The sequence below is a fragment of the Microcaecilia unicolor genome, chromosome 1 (genome assembly GCF_901765095.1).
Source record: "Microcaecilia unicolor chromosome 1, aMicUni1.1, whole genome shotgun sequence".
Classification (NCBI taxonomy): domain Eukaryota; kingdom Metazoa; phylum Chordata; class Amphibia; order Gymnophiona; family Siphonopidae; genus Microcaecilia; species Microcaecilia unicolor.
In genome coordinates, this window is record NC_044031.1 from 81,607,568 (window position 1) to 81,627,750 (window position 20,183).

The window sequence follows — 20,183 nt, forward strand, 5'->3', positions numbered from 1 at the left end:
TTTATGATTTGTATGCTTTTAATATGGATGTTAGTTTGAATATTAGTTCCTACCCCTGATGCAGCCTGTGGGTGAAACGTGGCCATGTTGGGTTACTGTTCATAATAAAGCTGCACATCTTTCCAGACTGCTGGTCTACTGTTTTCTGTTACTTTGGTAGAGGAGTGTGGTAGCCGTGTTAGTCCACTCTTAAGGTTATCAATAGAAATCAAACAAAATAAAACATGGAAAAGAAAATAAGATGATACCTTTTTTATTGGACATAACTTAATACATTTCTTGATTAGCTTTCAAAGGTTGCCCTTCTTCGTCAGATCGGAATTTCCGATCTGACGAAGAAGGGCAACCTTCGAAAGCTAATCAAGAAATGTATTAAGTTATGTCCAATAAAAAAGGTATCATCTTATTTTCTTTTCCATGTTTTATTTTGTTTGATTTCTATTGATAACCTGTTACTTTGGGAAATCCTTACACACTGGAATAATGGTCTGCTTTGCTATCCCTAGGATAGCAGAATTAACCATAGGCACCTTGGTCTGTTGTTCCAGATTGGCTTGGTAATGAATGCTTGCATCTTAACACCTTAGGAATTCATAGATATTTCTTTTAATACAGTAGCCATCTAGTTCTTTTGCTGGATATATGATTTCTTTTATAAGAAAAATGTTTATTGCTTGTAAAGATTATGTCTGCACCCTACAACTTACACACCCTTCTGTTGTTTAGTTTCCATATTTAATTGTGGTAAAGTATTAGTATTAGTATTACCAAATCTGAATGTAGCTGTTGAGTGAACAAGTATATTCCCTTATTTTGTAACCCATAATAACAGTGGCGTAGCAAGGGCGGCTGCTACCCGGGGAGGTTCGCTGCTGCGCACCCCCCCGCCCCGGGTGCAGCACGACACCCCCCCCCCCGGATGCAGCACGTCCCCCCCCCTCGATGCATCAACCCCCCCCCCCCCCCCCCTTGGAGTGCATTCTTACCTGCTGGGAGCTGCGTCGGCTCCGCTGGTTTCCTGCTCTCTCTGCCCCGGAACAGGAAGTAACCAGTTCCGGGGCAGAGGGAGCAGGGAACCAGCGGAGCCGACACCCCCCCAGCGGCGTGCGGCGTGCACCCGGGGCGGACCGCCCCTCCCGCCCCCCCCCCCCTTCCTATGCCACTGTATAATAATAATATAGGTTTTAAACTTATGTGGTGGAATTGCAGAATAATGTTTTAACATTTAACCAAGTATTTTGCTGCAATAATTATGCTGTTTTGTCTATAAATAGGTACTTCTTCTTGCAGTTTGTAAAAATTGGAACAGTACAATTTTACATCCATGGTAAGGTAACACATGTTATGTTCTTGTTACTTTTTTTTAATCTGTTGCAGATAAAGTGCTGCTGCTTTAGCCCTGGCAAAGCCACACTAGTGTTTGCTGGCACTGTGGATGGTTCTGTGGTGATGTGGGATCTGCGAGAGAACTCCAGCATGCATCATTGTAAAAAGATAATAAATACTGATTGGATATTTAGGTCACCAACATTTTCTACTGGTTAGTATGATCTACTGAGTGAAATTTTAATTTATTTGTGAAGTTTGCAGTGAAGCATAGGTCTTATAGTGCTTATCTGTTATCATATTTCATCTAATCTGCACAGTTCTTCTGCCTATTGCAGTGATGCAGATTCTGCTCCGTTTTTGATTTTCTTCAAGGACTAGCATGATATTTTGTCTTCAGAGGTGAGTGGTATTATCCGACAGATCCCAAGGTGGAGCATTTAAACCAAGCTCTTAGAATTTGGAACTTTCTAAAATGTTATAATGTGCATGAGTTCTCACTGGTGCACGATGCCACCTCAATTTCCTTTTTTTCATGGAGCCTTTCAAATGTATTTCAGTACTACTATGAATCTGAGTTTCTTGTGTCTGATTGCCAGTCCAACAGGTAAATAGGTGCCTCTGATGAGAAAGGGTCTACTGGCCTCCCTTCTGACTCTCAGGAAAGAAGAAAGTTTCCACAAGAGGATTTTCCTTTCATGCAGATAGGTCTGCTCATTGATTCTGTAGCACATTTTTTGTAAGTGCTATTTACCAGCCCATCATTAAGATAGGGAAATTTTCACTTCCTGTCTGCACAGATGTGCTGCTGCTACAGCTAGGCATTTCATGAATATACATGGTATTCAGGATAAAAGGTAAAAGAGGAACCAAAGGGCAGATCACTGTACTGGTACAGGTGTTTCCCTATTAAAAATCTGAGATACCTTTGATGACTTGGGTAAGTCTTCCTTATCCAAGTTATCAAAGTCTTCCTTGAGATCCAGGGAGCTCATCCAATCAACTTTTTAAAGGAAGGGTATTAATGTGCCTTCTCCTACAGGAACAGCACACAGGACTCGGGCTACTCATAGCCTAAAGGATGTAATCGAAATCACTCAACCTCTTAGGAGGGTCAATCAAATCTGGCAAAAGGAATATCCTTCCAAATTCCACTTCTACAGATTGTTTTGACAATGTATATGTCCAAAATGTTGGAGAGCTAATGTGATCACTTGTCCTGGGAGACATCAATCTGCATCTTGAACGCTATTCCTCAGCAGACACGCGTGACTGTTTAGATTTCCTCAGCTCTTGAGACTTTAACTTCTGGAATACTCAGGCTACCCACTCAAAAGGTCACACCTTAGACCTCCTCTCCCTTAAATCGGTAAATCACGCTAGATTGTGCATCACCAAAGCCCTGTGGTCAGCTGTCCCTTGGTCTGATCAGTTCAAGCTCAATTGTTCAATTTCGTGGCAAATAAAAGGACCGCAGCACGCGCATCCCCTTACGTCATACATGACAAGAGGGCATATCGATCCAGCGGCATTCTGGCAGTCTGTTTATGAGTCTGCCTGGCCAGATCCGGTCGACTCAGATAGCTTCTTCCTCAATTGGGACAACCGTTGTAGAAATACCTTAGACACCATAGCTCCACTCAAAGTGTGCTCAACAAAAAGGAAACTCGCTCCCCCGTGGTTTAATGATGACCTTAGAGCTCTCAAAACCAAAACCAGAAGGCTCGAAAGGGCATGGAGAAAGCACCAGTATACTCCACATCTTACTGCATGGAAACAGTCTCATAGACAGTATAATTATGCAATTAGGCAAGCGAAAAAAAATTACTTCAAAACCAAGATTGGCCCAGATTACAAAGATGCCAAAAAAGCTCTTCTTTTTTGTACACAAATTAATGGATACCACTGTGCTTACCACAGCAGGTGAAGGCACTCCTCCAGCCGCAGATTTAGCCAAATTTTTCGAAGACAAAATCATCAAGTTGCAGAGCTCCCTTCCGTTGAACAATCCCAGCATCAGTGATTTTATTAGTGGCTTGGATCCGGGGCCTGCCAAGCAATCAGTAGACCGTCTGTTCTCCAGCTTTTCACCCCTATCTGTAGATTCTGTCAAGCTTGAGCTCCGTAGATTTGTCAGGAAGTATTGCAGGCTGGACGTGTGCCCCAATTATTTACTCCAATGCGCCCCTGCCTGTTTCCTGGATGACCTGACGCAGCATCTCAACTATATGCTAAGCAATGGCAAGTTCCCTGTAAATTATGGTAACATCTTACTAATCCCAGTGCCCAAAGATACCAAGAAAAAGAGTAGTGATCTGTCCAACTACCGGCCAATAGCTTCCATCCCCCTTTTCGTGAAACTCATGGAGAACTTAGTGAATATCAAACACTATCACAGATACTCTACAATCAATACAGATAATCTCAATGTGTATAAAGCAGAGTTGTTTGTCTATGAGGGAAAAAGTCTCAACCGCTACAGCTATATTGTATACACCTAAGTGTTCATTTTATAGCCTGTAGAAAAAGTCATCATAGACTTGAAAAAACCCTCAATTTTTTACTTATATAGAATTTTTATTTGCTTTGTTTTATCAAAAAAGTAAAATCATCACTTATCTTGCCAAATGTTTCTTTTGAAAAGGCGCTTAGTCCGATTAAATAATGAAAATGCAATGGTTCCTACGGTCCCGTTTCGAGTGTCTTCGTCAGGGAACCTCCTTGCACCTAAAAATATTGCGCCAAAATAATTAAGTCAAAAAGCAGAAAAAATTCAAATTCAAACAGTGTAAACTAATATTATAGTAATAATGCCTCACAGACAAATCATGTCATCGTACCTTTGTTCAAAATCTTTTTTCATCTGGATTAGTTTTTCTCTAAGGAAGATCGTGTCTTTTGTGAAGAAATTTGTTGGCGTCCTCACCTGACTCGGATGGGCAATTAAAAGAGAGTTTTACCCAATCGAGCGTTAGAGCGTCATATGCTGCACTGCTGACTCAGTCCAATCACGGACTGACGCGTCACAGCTCAACCGAATAGTTTTAATTGGTCAATTTAAAGGGCGCCTATTTTCATCCTATACAGCTTGTATGTAACAAAATATATATATATTTCCGTGATCGTCGCTATACACGGAATTGTCAAATAAAGATGTAGAATTATGAAAAAGCTGTGGAATTATAAAAAAGCTCCCCAATGTATGTTCATATTTAACCCTCGGGGTTCCAAAGTATTTAATCTATAGATCCATCGTTGTTCGGCTTGTAATAGCTGTCTGCTACGATCTCCGCCTCTGATATGTTCTGTCACATGGTCTATCACTGAACATTGAAGATGTCCAAAATTGTGTTTAAACTCTTTACAGTGGGAGACTAAAGGAGATCCTAATTTTAAAGAGTTAATGCATGACTTATGTTCACTCAATCTTATTTTTAGACTCCTGTCTGTCTTACCAATGTATATTTTATTGCACGGACACTTCAGAAAATATATCACATGATCAGTCCTACATGTGGTCAAATGTCTTCGTTTATATACTTTGTTGTCTGATGGATTACAAAAATCGTCGCCTTCTATCATCATATCACAAAACGGACAAGATCCACATTTTGTGTGAAATCCATTCTGGATTTTAGTTCTCAAAACAATGTCAGCAGGACATAGTATTTCTTTTAAATTGCGTTCTCTTGAAAAAGCTATTTGTAGCTCCTATTTGTTGAACATCGAGTGTTGCTGTACAATGTCCCAATTTTTTCTAACTAGATTAGAAAAATCTAGTTAGAAAAAATTGGGACATTGTACAGCAACACTCGATGTTCAACAAATCGGAGCTACAAATAGCTTTTTCAAGAGAACGCAATTTAAAAGAAATACTATGTCCTGCTGACATTGTTTTGAGAACTAAAATCCAGAATGGATTTCACACAAAATGTGGATCTTGTCCGTTTTGTGATATGATGATAGAAGGCGACGATTTTTGTAATCCATCAGACAACAAAGTATATAAACGAAGACATTTGACCACATGTAGGACTGATCATGTGATATATTTTCTGAAGTGTCCGTGCAATAAAATATACATTGGTAAGACAGACAGGAGTCTAAAAATAAGATTGAGTGAACATAAGTCATGCATTAACTCTTTAAAATTAGGATCTCCTTTAGTCTCCCACTGTAAAGAGTTTAAACACAATTTTGGACATCTTCAATGTTCAGTGATAGACCATGTGACAGAACATATCAGAGGCGGAGATCGTAGCAGACAGCTATTACAAGCCGAACAACGATGGATCTATAGATTAAATACTTTGGAACCCCGAGGGTTAAATATGAACATACATTGGGGAGCTTTTTTATAATTCCACAGCTTTTTCATAATTCTACATCTTTATTTGACAATTCCGTGTATAGCGACGATCACGGAAATATATATATATTTTGTTACATACAAGCTGTATAGGATGAAAATAGGCGCCCTTTAAATTGACCAATTAAAACTATTCGGTTGAGCTGTGACGCGTCAGTCCGTGATTGGACTGAGTCAGCAGTGCAGCATATGACGCTCTAACGCTCGATTGGGTAAAACTCTCTTTTAATTGCCCATCCGAGTCAGGTGAGGACGCCAACAAATTTCTTCACAGAAGACACGATCTTCCTTAGAGAAAAACTAATCCAGATGAAAAAAGATTTTGAACAAAGGTACGATGACATGATTTGTCTGTGAGGCATTATTACTATAATATTAGTTTACACTGTTTGAATTTGAATTTTTTCTGCTTTTTGACTTAATTATTTTGGCGCAATATTTTTAGGTGCAAGGAGGTTCCCTGACGAAGACACTCGAAACGGGACCGTAGGAACCATTGCATTTTCATTATTTAATCGGACTAAGCGCCTTTTCAAAAGAAACATTTGGCAAGATAAGTGATGATTTTACTTTTTTGATAAAACAAAGCAAATAAAAATTCTATATAAGTAAAAAATTGAGGGTTTTTTCAAGTCTATGATGACTTTTTCTACAGGCTATAAAATGAACACTTAGGTGTATACAATATAGCTGTAGCGGTTGAGACTTTTTCCCTCATAGACAAACAACTCTGCTTTATACACATTGAACTTAGTGAATAAACAAATTGGTGAGCACTTGGACAAGTTCAATATTCTGCATTCCTCGCAATCGGGTTTCCGGCCGCTCCACAGTACTGAGACTGTCCTCGTCACTCTTCTGTCCAACTTCAGGAGGGAAATATCTGTAGTGAAAAGTATTTTGCTCTTACAGTTTGACATGTCTAGTGCCTTCGACATAGTGCACCATGGCATCCTGCTGCGGCTCCTAGATTATTTCGGTGCCTGTGGAAACGTACTGGCTTTCTTACGTCAAGAACTTACCAAGTACATGCCAACTCTACCTCATCACCTCACTGGAAAGCAGACTGTGGAGTGCCACAGGGTTCCCCACTATCACCAACCCTCTTCAACATGATGTTGAGTCCCTTAGCAGCGGCTCTTTCCAAACTGGGACTTAACCCATTTATCTATGCAGATGACATCACTATCTTCATCCCTTTTGTTCTCCGAGGACAAGCAGGCTGCTTGTTCTCACGACTGGGTTGACGTCCACGGCAGCCCCTCAAACCGGAAGAAAAAATCTTGCAGGAGGTCCCGCACGCAGGGCATGCCCACCGCGCATGCGCGGCCGTCTTCCCGCCCGTGCGTGACCGTTCCCGCTCAGTTTTTTCACTTTCCGCGCTGGAGAGAGACGCGTCTTCGTCCCTCTCCGTGTCAGCCCCGGAAAACCGATTTGCGGCCGTTCTTTATTTTGTGGTGTGCCTTTTTACCGCCACCATTGACGATTTTGACCTCGCCGACGCGATTTTTCCATCGATGTCCTCGAAGGTCCCGAGCAGATTCAAAAAGTGTGGTCGGTGCGGCCGGCAGATCTCGCAGACCGATCCTCACGCTTGGTGTCTCCAGTGCCTCGGCCTGGAGCATAACTCCAAGGCATGCACCTTGTGTCTTGGCTTGCGAAAGCGGATGCAGGTGGCGAGGCAAGTTCTTCGGGACCGTCTTTTTGGAATTTGCGCCGGCCCTTCGACGTCGACCTCGGCGGCATCGGTGTCGACGGCTGGGTCTTCGGTACCGGTACCGATGTCGACGACTATGGCACCGACCCCAGAAGTACAGGTTCCCTTGGCCCGACAACCTGCCAGCGACGGCAGCGGTGAACGACCGCGTGGGCAGTCCGCCCCGGCCACTCCCACTGCTCAGGGCCATCGGGACCGAACCCTGTTGGATCCGACCCCCAGAGGGCGCGGAGACTCCACTTCCTCCTCGTCCATGCTGCGGAGCGCCGATGACGGGCATCAAAAGAAGGCTGTGAAGAAGCACCATCATCGGTTGCCCACGGCGCATGGGACTGGCAGCTCCAGGACGTCGAGAGAAGACTCGATCCCCAAGAAGCACTAACGTCGGGAGGAGCGTTCCCCCTCTATCGAAGAGGTGTTGATGTGCAGGTTGTCGGGTACCCTGGTACCGTCTCCTGGACCCGGGCAGCTTCCAGCACCACGCCCGCACCGGCCCCCCAGCCTCTCCCGACAGCAGGCCTAGATGAGTGCCTCCAGGCCATCCTCCCGGGGATCCTGTAGGGGCTGCTGCGCCAGGCCTTGCAGGCACTGGAGGTGCTTGCGCCCATGGTGTCGTTGATGGAAGCGCCGGCGGGCTCTGGCCCTGTGATGCAGTCTTCGCGGCACCGGTCTCAATCGCCACTCAGGTGGAATCCCCGTCGACGTCGATGGAGGGAGCTTCGTCCCCGCCGGCGCGGGAGTCCACCTCTCGATACCATCGTCGAGGACATGGTTCCTCGGGGACGAGACGGGCCCGGTTGCGGTCTGAGCTGCGAGAGCTCATGTCCGACACCGAGGAGGAGGCAGACCCCAGATATTTCTCCTCCGAGGAGTCTGTGAGTCTTCCCTCCGACCCCACGCCTTCACCGGAGAGGAAGCTCTTGCCTCCAGAGAGCCTCTCCTTTGCCTCTTTTGTCAGGGATATGTCTATTAGCATTCCCTTCCCAGTGGTCACCGTGGATGAGCCAAGGGCTGAGATGCTCGAGGTCCTCGACTATCCATCACCACCTAGAGAGTCTTCCACGGTACCGTTGCACAATGTCCTCAAGGAGACACTGCTTCGGAACTGGTTGAAGCCTTTATCTAATCCCACCATCCCTAAGAAAGCGGAGTCCCAATACAGAGTCCACACAGACCCGGAGTTGATGCGGCCTCAGCTGCCACATGACTCAGCGGTCGTGGACTCTGCTCTCAAAAGGGCAAGGAGTTCGAGGGATACCGCCTCGGCGCCCCCAGGGCGGGAGTCTCGCACTCTGGACTCGTTTGGGAGGAAGGCCTACCATTCTTCCATGCTCGTGACTAGGATCCAATCATACCAGCTCTACACGAGCATCCACATGCGGAACAATGTGAAGCAACTGGCGGACCTGGTTGACAAGCTCCCCCCGGAGCAGTCCAGGCCCTTTCAGGAGGTAGTCAGGCAGCTGAAGGCGTGCAGAAAATTCCTGTGTAGGGGTATCTATGACACCTGTGATGTGGCATCCAGAGCCGCAGCCCAGGGTATAGTGATGTTCAGACTCTCATGGCTGCGTGCCTCTGACCTGGACAACCGCACCCAGCAAAGGCTGGCGGATGTCCCTTGCCGGGGGGATAACATTTTTGGCGAGAAGGTCGAGCAGTTGGTGGACCAACTACACCAGCGGGAAACCACTCTCGACAAACTCTCCCACTGGGCGCCTTCAGCATCCACCTCCTGCTGTTCCTCTTTCCCTATTACGCCTCTAATTACATTCAGCTTCCCGGACTACACCTTTCAGCACCATCTATGGGCGTCATCCACGTCTGCCTCCACCCATTTCGCCCGCAGAGGTCCCACCTCAGGTACAGCCCACAGTCCGAACTATACAAGAGACATGGAAGAAAGTTCAGGAGCAGCTGCGTCAGGCAGCGGTCAAGGCCAATGAAACATACAACCGCAGGAGACAAGCTGCTCCCACGTTCCAGCCAGGAGAGAAGGTATGGCTCAGTACCCGGTACCTGAGACTGCGGCTACCATCACTCAAGTTTGCTCCCCGCTTCATCGGCCCATTTGCGGTGCGCTCCAGGATTGGAGTGGTGACTTACCGCTTGCAACTACCCGCTCAGCTCAGAGTGCACAATGCGTTCCACGTGTCTCTGCTGAAACCTTTCCGTAGGTCCAAGTGGCATCCGGAGCCCAAGAAGGTGGTTGCGCCTGAGAGTGATCCTGACCCCGAGTACGAAGTAGACCGGATCCTGGACTCGAAGCTGCATGGTGGGAAGTTGTTCTACCTGCTGTCCTGGAAGCACTTCGGACCAGAAGGCAACTCCTGGGAGCCAGCAACCAATGTCCATGCTCCGGACCTGGTCCGTGAGTACCATTCCCTTCACCCTACTCGACCCGGGCCGGGGAGAAGTGGGGGCTTTTCGGGAGGGATACTGTTATGTCCCTCACCTGTTCGACGCTCCTCCCGGCTAAGTCATTCCTCAGCTTCGTTCAAGAGGGACAAGGTTCAGTCTTAGGAAGGTCTGTTTCAGCTTCCTAAGTCTGGCAGCCGTCATCCAGGTTGGATCAAGGACGGCAGCCATCTTGGCTAGCTCAGGAGGGGGCAGCCATCTTGGAGTAACGAGGTCAGGAAGGAAGCCCATATTTGGACGAAGGCACCTCTGCTGATGGGGGCAGCCATCTTGAATCAGCTGCACATACTTGAGCCTAATTCCTCCACTACTTAAAGCCCTGTCTTCAGTCCTTCGTTGCTTCGGCCTCATTTGTTCTGAGGAGTTGCTGTCAGAGTGCTGTTCACCGACTTTCTTCTGTTCCTGTTTTCCTGTGTACCGGACCTTGGCTAGTCTTCTCGGATTACGCTTGTTTGCTGCCTGCCTTGACCCTGGACTGAATTGACTATTCTTTGCCTGTTGGAGTTCTGGTCCTGGACTGTGTCTGTTTCCTGCTATCCTGGTCAGTGGCTGTGCAACCCCGCCGGTTCCAGAAGTCCTGGTGGCTACCTGCAGCTGGGAGCTCAACTCCCGGTGAACGGTGGTCGCTTCCCAGGTGAAGCTAGGGGTTGTCTGGCTGCCTGACCGAATGCGGTGTCACTCCATCTCTGCCTTGCTCAGTCGGGGCACAGGGGCTCACTACTTCCGGGTCATAACAATATATGGCACTGGATCATCTCTCATGGGATAAATCTCAGAACACCTTATGTGGCAGGGAAAGATTGTCTACTTGGATGGACCACACAGGTTTTTATCTGCCGTCATTTACTATGTTACTATGTTACTTGGACAAGCTGAGTTGGACATTATGACCATGTGAGTGGTGGTTGGATAGAGGAGTGGTAGAAAAAAGAAAACAAAAGGAATCCCACATCCTCCTTTATAATAATTCTCACCTCCAACGTTCTATTTTCAGGCTGCCTGTGTCTGTGGCTTCTTCAGAGTTGGTGAGCTAGGCTCCGTAGCTCAGGCTAACGTCACCGTAGCCATTATGCTGTCAACTTCAGAACCCGCGAAAAACAAATGCATGCCTCACAGCTGATTCATGTCCAGCACCCCTCCTCTCTCCCCTGCCCCCCCCTGCAGCCACCGATGTCCAGCAACCCTCCTCTCTCCCCTGCCCCCCTCCAGCCACCCATGTCCAGTGACCCTCCTCTCCCCCTGCCCTCCCCTGCAGCCACCCATGTCCAGCGACCCTCCTCTGCCCTCCCCTGCAGCCACCCATGTCCAGCGACCCTCCTCTCCCCCTGCCCCCCCTCCAGCCACCCATGTCCATCGACCCTTCTCTCTCACCTGCCCCCCCTCCAGCCACCCAGGTTCTGTAGCGAATTCTTCGGGGCAGGCAGGAAAGATCCCCGGGGTGGGGCACACACTCACTCACTCTCTGTCTCTCACATACACTCTCTCTGACACACTGTCTATCACACTCTATCTCTCAGTCACTCTCTGTCTCACACACACTCTCACACACACAGACACTCTGTCTCTCTCACACTCTCTCATACAAACACACACACACTCTGTCTCTCTCTCATTCTCTCTCTGACACACACACTCCATCTCTCACACACACTCTCTCTCACATACACACTCTCTCAAACATACACTCCGAGGAAAACCTTGCTAGCGCCCGTTTCATTTGTGTCAGAAACGGGCCTTTTTTACTAGTAGAACATAATCAGCTAGCGATAGTGGGAAGCTGGAGAAGGCTTGAGAAAGTCAAGGACACAGGACGATCATCAATAATAAAAACACTTTTTTTTTATGTATACAAGGCCAAACACGGCACCGCATTTCGGCACTAAGTGCCTGCCTCAGGGGTTGTGAGTTGTATCAAAGACGATGTTTGCATGAAACACTTAAGGATTCGCCTTTGTGAATGTTGTGTCTGGTCTTGACTTTTGTGTTGTCAATGCGCTTCTAATGAGATGCAGTATGAACACTGTAAAGGAAGGTGTAGAGGACTGGTAGACAACATGTTTCAGCAGTGGGACAAAACCACAACAGACTTGTATGGAAGATGTCTCAGTCTTGATCATGAATAGAGATGTACAGTGAGCTATCCTTGGATGCCTTTCTCCTGGATTGGGGAAAGAGACTTCTGAATGTTTATCCTCCAGTACTTCTGTTGGCAAAGAGCCTTCAAAAACTGAAGAGAAACCTCATTGGCTGAGACAAATTGTGTTTCCTCTTCTATTGTAAGTGTACATCAGGAAAATGATTAGGCTGGGGGATTCCTTTGGCCTTATTTTCAAAGCACTTACTTACAAAGTTAAATAGGTTATTGTGGAACTTCATAAGTCTAAGTGCTTTGAAAATACACCTCCTTGTCTTTAATCATTTTAAATTGTGGAAGTCTAATGCATTCCAGCCTCAGATACCTAACTGACATATTGGACCTAGTTTGGGAGGAACTGTTCTTACCTGTTTTGAAGGCAGGCGGCACCTCCTTTCTCAACCACAACTACAATCTAGTGGTCGCAGTCAGCAGTAGTGAATCACATACCCTGTCGGCAACCTGCCTTTGGTGCCTTCCCGATACTACCTTCTGCCCTCTCTGATGCAACTTCCTGTTTTCACAAGGGCGCAAGATAGCACAGGGAAAGCGCCAAAGGCAGGTTGCTGGCAGGGTACGTGATTCACCACTGCTGCCGGCGACCACTAGAAAGAAAAGCAAGTCTATGACACCATGCGGGGAAGGGGAGGATGTAGTTGAGAGGAGTTGCATTGGGAGGGGAATGAAAAGGAGGGTGAGATGCCTGATCGGGGAGTATGATGAAAAAGAGGGTAAGATGCCAGATTTAGGGGGGAGGGGAGTTGAGAGAGATGTTGCAGATGGAGCTGACCCCAATGGGGAGGGAGGGGGAAGCAAGATAGATACTTGACTGCGGAGGTGGGACAAGGGAGGGAAGAAGGAAGAGACAAGGAGATGCTGGGGCTGAAGGGGAAGTGACAGGCAGATGTTAGTAGGGAAGGGGAGTGAGCAGAAACTTGATGGAACTGGGGGGAGGGAAGGGGAGCAGAAGCTGGATGGAATATGGCAGTGGAAGGGGAGCAGAAGCTGGATGGAATGTCAGGGGGAAGGGGAGCAGAAACTGGATGGAGCGTGGGGGATGGAAGGGAACAGAAGCTAGATAGAATTTGAGGGGGGGAAGGAGAGCATAAGCTGGATGGAATTTGGGAGGGAAAAGAGAACAGAAGTTGGATGGAATTTTTTGTGGGGGAAGGAGAGAAGCTGGATGGAATTTGGGGGGGGGAGGAGAGCAGAAGCTGGATGGAATGTGGGAGGGGGAAAGGGAGCAGAAGCTGTATGGGACTCGGGATGGAAGAGGAGCAAAAGCTGAATGAAACTTGGGGAGGGGAGCAAAAGCTACATGGGACTTAGTGATTAAGTGGGAGAGTGTTGGGGCAAAGCAGAGAAATTTGTATGAAAAAGATTGAATGAAAATTTTGAGGGGTAGGTGTTGGGGAATAGAGAGAATGATGGGAATTTTTTTTGGGGGGGGGATATAAGGTATGAATAGGGGTGTTAGATGGGCTGAGAGTATGAGTGACTGTGAAATGAGAGCAAGAGAAAGGATGAAGTACGGGGTTGCAGGAAGAAGTACGGGGTTGCAGCATAGATGTGAATAACTTTCACACTTAAATCTCCTCCCTCCCAGTCCCGTCCTATCTTATCTAATTTATCTAGGAACCTTCACGATATTGACCCTTCATCTCTATCCTCCCATGTTTCAAACCTCCTCTCTACTGTGGCACCATCCACGTCTGTCAACGAGGCTGTTTCTTCTTACAACAATACTCTATCCTCTGCCTTAGACACTCTTGCACCTTTGATGACCCGCCCTATAAGGCGTACAAAACCCCAACCTTGGCTGACTTCTAATATCCGCTATCTACGTTCCTGTACCCGCTCCGCCGAACACATCTGGCGGAAATCTCGGGCCCTTGCTGATTTCTTACACTTTAAGTTCATGCTGACCTCCTTCCAATCTGCTCTTTTACATGCCAAACAGGATTATTATATCCAACTGACCAACTCTCTTGGCTGTAACCCTCGACTTCTCTTCACCACATTGAACTCTCTCCTCAAGGTGCCCCCTCCCCCAACTCCCCCTTCATTATCTCCTCAGACCCTTGCTGAATTCTTTCACGACAAGGTTCAAAAGATAAACCTTGCTTTCTCTACCTCACCACCTCTCCCTCCACTAGTCCGTTCTCCTCTCTCTCCTTCCCCTCATTCCCTTTCCTCCTTTCCTGAAGTTACTATTGAGGAAACTACACTTCTCCTTTCTTACTCAAAATGTACCACCTGTTCCTCTGATCCCATTCCCACCCACCTTCTTAATGCCATCTCTCCTGCTCTTATTCCTTTTATCTGTCACATTCTAAACCTCTCACTTTCCACTGCGACTGTCCCTGCTGCCTTTAAACACGCTGTGGACTCACCTCTCCTTAAGAAGCCTTCACTTGACCCTACTTGTCCCTCTAATTACCGACCCATCTCCCTCCTTCCTTTTCTCTCCAAATTACTTGAGCGAGCTGTTCACCGCCACTGCCTTGATTTTCTCTCCTCACATGCTATTCTTGACCCACTACAATCTGGTTTTCGCCCTCTCCACTCAACCGAAACTGCGCTTCCATATCATCAAACTGATCAATCCATAGACTGGTGGGTTGTGTCCATCTACCAGCAGGTGGAGATAGAGAGCAAACTTTTGCCTCCCTAGATGTGGTCATGTGCTGCCGGAAACTCCTCAGTATGTTCTCTATCTCAGCAGGTGGTGGTCACACACAGCAGCAGCTCTAGCTAGGCCTCCAAGCCTAATTTTTAGGTTTTGTTGAGTGCCTGGGGTTGAGGGCTCTTTTGAGCAAGTGCAAACCTGGTGGTGCCAGGTCCCTCCTTTTCTCCCCCCTCCCGCTGGCTCCGTTAAAAAAAAAAAAAAATTTTGAACGTCCTTAAAGGCGTTTATTTCGACGTTTATTTAAACGTTCATTGCAGCTACTCACTGGGACACCAGGTCGTTACAGCTCGGAGCGGAAAGCAGGTAATTTTTACCTTTTTATAGCGGGCAGGGGGTTCCCCGATTTATCTCCACGTGGCATATGGCGTCGGAGGGCAAGGGCGTAAAGAGTCGCTCCCCGGATCGCTTGGGCGCTTCTAGAGGGGATGCGGGGGTCTTAAAGTCTGATTCGCCCTTGTTGGGTGACAGTTTTGTGACCGATGAGTGTCCCGGTCCTTCCTCCGGTGTGGCGGTTTTTCCCGCCATAAACGCCCATCCCCTGCTCCTCGCCTCCGCCATCTTGGCCGGCCACGCGGCTCGGACGGCTTCTTCTTGGGCCGCCCTTGAGGTAGGAGACATTAATGCCATGAACGCCCTTAATTTGGGCGACGGCACAAAGGCGGCTAAAATTAAGCTCCGTTTTTCCCGCGCGGCTCCTTCGCGGAGTGTCGCGCCGGAAGCCATCTTGGATGCGCAGCATGTCTCTCCCCCGCTCTTGCGAGCGCCGGTTGAGGGTGCGTCTAGGGCTGTTGCCCAGGCTGCGGAAGTGCACAGTCTGGGGGGTTTCTCCCCCGAGTTTATTTTGCTGCTGCATCAGGCCTTCCTTATGCAGAACGCTGCCCCTGCTCCCTCGTCAGGTAAAGAGGTTGAGGCCCCCGGAGGTAAACGCCCTCGGGTTGATTCCCAGGCCTTGGAGGACTTTGTCTCCTCCGATGTAGATGAGGGCAGCGTATCTGAGTTCTCCCAACGGTCCTTTGCGGATTCCTTGGAGGAGACGGATCCCCGCTCGGATGGAGCGGATGACCCCTCTGCAGCGCGACTTTTTAGCTCAGAGGATTTGCCCAACCTGTTTGTGCAGGCCATGGGCATTTTGAAGATTTCCTCTCCGGAGGACGTCTCTCCCTCAGCCCCTGTTGGCTCTGCCATTATGCTGGGGACGAAATGCCCGCCTAGAACCTTCCACGTGCATGATGCCATGCACACCTTAATTTCGGCTCAATGGGATGTCCCGGAAGCGAGCCTTAAAGTGGCTAGGGCTATGTCCCGCCTCTATCCTTTGCCTGTAAGTGAACGTGAGGCCTTTCTGTGGCCTACCGTGGATTCTTTAATCACTGCGGTGACTAAGAAAACGGCGTTGCCGGTGGAAGGTGGCACGGCCCTAAAGGGCGCCCAAGACAGAAGATTGGAGGCGGCCTTAAGGTCGTCCTTTGAGGCGGCTGCTTTAAGTTTGCAGGCCTCAGTTTGCGGCTCCTATGTGGCCAGGGCGTGCCTGACTATGGTGCAGCGGGCTTCCCCCTCGGATCATTCCTTGAGGGCTGATTGGCCGGCCCTGGAATCGGGCTTAGCCTATTTGGCAGACTTGCTGTATGATGTCTTGAGAGCCTCAGCTAAAGGCATGGCTCAGACAATCTCTGCGCGGCGGTGGCTTTGGCTGAAGCATTGGTCTGCTGACCACGCCTCTAAATCCCGCCTGGCTAGATTGCCTTTTAAAGGCAAGCTGCTCTTTGGGGTCGAGCTGGACAAAATCGTGACCGATCTCGGCACGTCTAAGGGCAAGAAGTTACCAGAGGTCAGGGCTCGGGCTAGTACTCGCCCTGGTACCTCCAGAGGACGGTTTCAGGAAGCCCGTCGGTACCGCCCGGGCAGGTCGGGCTCCTCTGCCCCCTCTTCCTTCAAGAGGAACTTCTCCCCCAAGCAGCATTCCTTTCGCAGAGACCGCCGTCCCGGAGGTGCTCCCTCCGGTTCTCCCCCAGGGTCTCGTACCCAATGACGGGGCCTTGGTCCACGCCTCAGTGCAGATTGGAGGACGGTTGTCCTCGTTTATGGGCGAGTGGGCCACAATAACTTCAGACGCTTGGGTGCTGGAAGTCATCAGAGACGGCTACAAGCTAGAGTTCTGCCGACCCTTAAAAGACGGGTTTGTACTCTCTCCCTGCAAGTCTCCGGTCAAGCTGTGGCAGTGCAGCAGACCTTGGACAATCTGATCCGCCTGGGGGCGGTCGTTCCGGTGCCAGAAAATCAGCTTGGCAAGGGACGTTACTCCTTTTTCTTTGTGATACCAAAGAAAGGAGGTTCTGTACGGCCTATCCTCGACCTCAAAGGGGTCAATTGGGCCTTGAAAGTTCGGCACTTTCGCATGGAGACCCTCCGCTCTGTTATAGCGGCAGTGAAGGCAGGAGAGTTCCTGGCATCCTTGGACATCAAGGAAGCGTACTTGCATATTCCCATCTGGCCTCCTCATCAACGCTTTCTGCGTTTTGCAGTACTGGGCCGACACTTACATAAGTACATAAGTACATAAGTAGTGCCATACTGGGAAAGACCAAAGGTCCATCTAGCCCAGCATCCTGTCACCGACAGTGGCCAATCCAGGTCAAGGGCACCTGGCACGCTCCCCAAACGTAAAAACATTCCAGACAAGTTATACCTAAAAATGCGGAATTTTTCCAAGTCCATTTAATAGCGGTCTATGGACTTGTCCTTTAGGAATCTATCTAACCCCTTTTTAAACTCCGTCAAGCTAACCGCCCGTACCACGTTCTCCGGCAACGAATTCCAGAGTCTAATTACACGTTGGGTGAAGAAACATTTTCTCCGATTCGTTTTAAATTTACCACACTGTAGCTTCAACTCATGCCCTCTAGTCCTAGTATTTTTGGATAGCGTGAACAGTCGCTTCACATCCACCCGATCCATTCCACTCATTATTTTATACACTTCTATCATATCTCCCCTCAGCCGTCTCTTCTCCAAGCTGAAAAGCCCTAGCCTTCTCAGCCTCTCTTCATAGGAAAGTCGTCCCATCCCCACTATCATTTTCGTCGCCCTTCGCTGTACCTTTTCCACTTCTACTATATCTTTTTTGAGATACGGAGACCAGTACTGAACACAATACTCCAGGTGCGGTCGCACCATGGAGCGATACAACGGCATTATAACATCCGCACACCTGGACTCCATACCCTTCCTAATAACACCCAACATTCTATTCGCTTTCCTAGCCGCAGCAGCACACTGAGCAGAAGGTTTCAGCGTATCATCGACGACGACACCCAGATCCCTTTCTTGATCCGTAACTCCTAACGCGGAACCTTGCAAGACGTAGCTATAATTCGGGTTCCTCTTACCCACATGCATCACTTTGCACTTGTCAACATTGAACTTCATCTGCCACTTGCACGCCCATTCTCCCAGTCTCGCAAGGTCCTCCTGTAATCGTTCACATTCCTCCTGCGACTTGACGACCCTGAATAATTTTGTGTCATCGACGAATTTAATTACCTCACTAGTTATTCCCATCTCTAGGTCATTTATAAATACATTAAAAAGCAACGGACCCAGCACAGACCCCTGCGGGACCCCACTAACTACCCTCCTCCACTGAGAATACTGGCCACGCAATCCTACTCTCTGCTTCCTATCTTTCAACCAGTTCTTAATCCATAATAATACCCTACCTCCGATTCCATGACTCTGCAATTTCTTCATGAGTCTTTCGTGCGGCACTTTGTCAAACGCCTTCTGAAAATCCAGATATACAATATCAACCGGCTCCCCATTGTCCACATGTTTGCTTACCCCCTCAAAAAAATGCATTAGATTGGTGAGGCAAGACTTCCCTTCACTAAATCCGTGCTGACTTTGTCTCATCAGTCCATGTTTTTGTATATGCTCTGCAATTTTATTCTTAATAATAGCCTCCACCATCTTGCCCGGCACCGACGTCGGACTCACTGGTCTATAATTTCCCGGATCTCCTCTGGAACCCTTCTTAAAAATCGGAGTAACATTGGCTACCCTCCAGTCTTCCGGTACTACACTCGATTTTAGGGACAGATTGCATATTTCTAACAGTAGCTCCGCAAGTTCATTTTTTAGTTCTATTAATACTCTGGGATGAATACCATCAGGTCCCGGTGATTTACTACTCTTCAGCTTGCTGAACTGACCCATTACATCCTCCAAGGTTACAGAGAATTTGTTTAGTTTCTCCGACTCCCCCGCTTCAAATATTCTTTCCGGCACCGGTGTCCCCCCCAAATCCTCCTCGGTGAAGACCGAAGCAAAGAATTCATTTAATTTCTCCGCTACGGCTTTGTCCTCCTTGATCGCCCCTTTAACACCATTTTCGTCCAGCGGCCCAACCGACTCTTTGGCCGGTTTCCTGCTTTTAATGTATCTAAAAAAATTTTTACTATGTATTTTGCTTCCAACGCTAATTTCTTCTCAAAGTCTTTTTTTGCCCTCCTTATCTCCGCTTTGCATTTGGCTTGGCATTCCTTATGATCTATCCTGTTACTTTCAGTTGGTTCTCTTCTCCACTTTCTGAAGGATTGTTTTTTTGGCTCTAATGATTTCCTTTATCTTACTGTTTAGCCACGCCGGCTGACGTTTAGTCTTTTTTCCCTTTTTTCTAATACGTGGAATATATTTGTCCTGAACCTCCAGGATGGTGTTTTTAAACAGCATCCACGCCTGATGCAAGTTTTTTACTCTGCGAGCTGCTCCTTTCAGTCTTTTTTTCACCATTTTCTCATTTTGTCGTAATCACCTTTTCTATAGTTAAACGCTAGCGTACTTGATTTCCTAGTTTCACTTCCTTCAATGCCAATATCAAAACCGATCATATTATGATCACTGTTATCAAGCGGCCCTCGTATCGTTACCCCCTGCACTAGATCATGAGCACTACTAAGGACTAAGTCTAGTATTTTTCCTTCTCTTGTCGGCTCCTGAACTAGCTGTTCCATGAAGCTGTCCTTGATTTCATCAAGAAATCCTATGTCCCTTGCGTGTACAGATGTTACATTAACCCAGTCTATATGCGGGTAATTGAAATCCCCCATTATTATTGTGTTGCCCAGTTTGTTTGCGTCCCTGATTTCCTTTAACATTTCCGCATCCGTCTGTTCGTCCTGGCCAGGCGGACGGTAGTACACTCCTATCACTATCCTTTTCCCCTTTGCACATGGAATTTCAATCCACAGTGATTCCAAGGAGTGTTTTGTTTCCTGCAGAATTTTCAATCTATTTGATTCAAGGCTCTCGTTAATATACAATGCTACCCCTCCACCAATCCGATTCACCCTATCACTACGATATAATTTGTACCCCGGTATGACAGTGTCCCACTGGTTATCCTCCTTCCACCAGGTCTCAGAGATGCCTATTATATCTAATTTTTCATTAAGTGCAATATATTCCAACTCCCCCATCTTATTTCTTAGGCACCTGGCATTCGCATATAGACATTTCAAACTATGTTTGTTGTTCC

At 47.7% G+C, this 20,183-nt stretch overlaps 1 protein-coding gene across 3 annotated transcripts in view; it reads left to right on the top strand.

Annotated features, from left to right (window-relative positions):
• Window positions 1–20,183, top strand: part of WDR60 (WD repeat domain 60) — a 303,464-nt gene that overhangs the window by 181,496 nt on the left and 101,785 nt on the right. For all 3 annotated transcript variants that reach the window (XM_030198750.1, XM_030198757.1, XM_030198766.1), the window contains exon 16: window positions 1,378–1,540. In XM_030198750.1, coding sequence (XP_030054610.1) covers window positions 1,378–1,540 — 163 coding nt within the window. The remainder of the gene's footprint in view (window positions 1–1,377; window positions 1,541–20,183) is intronic.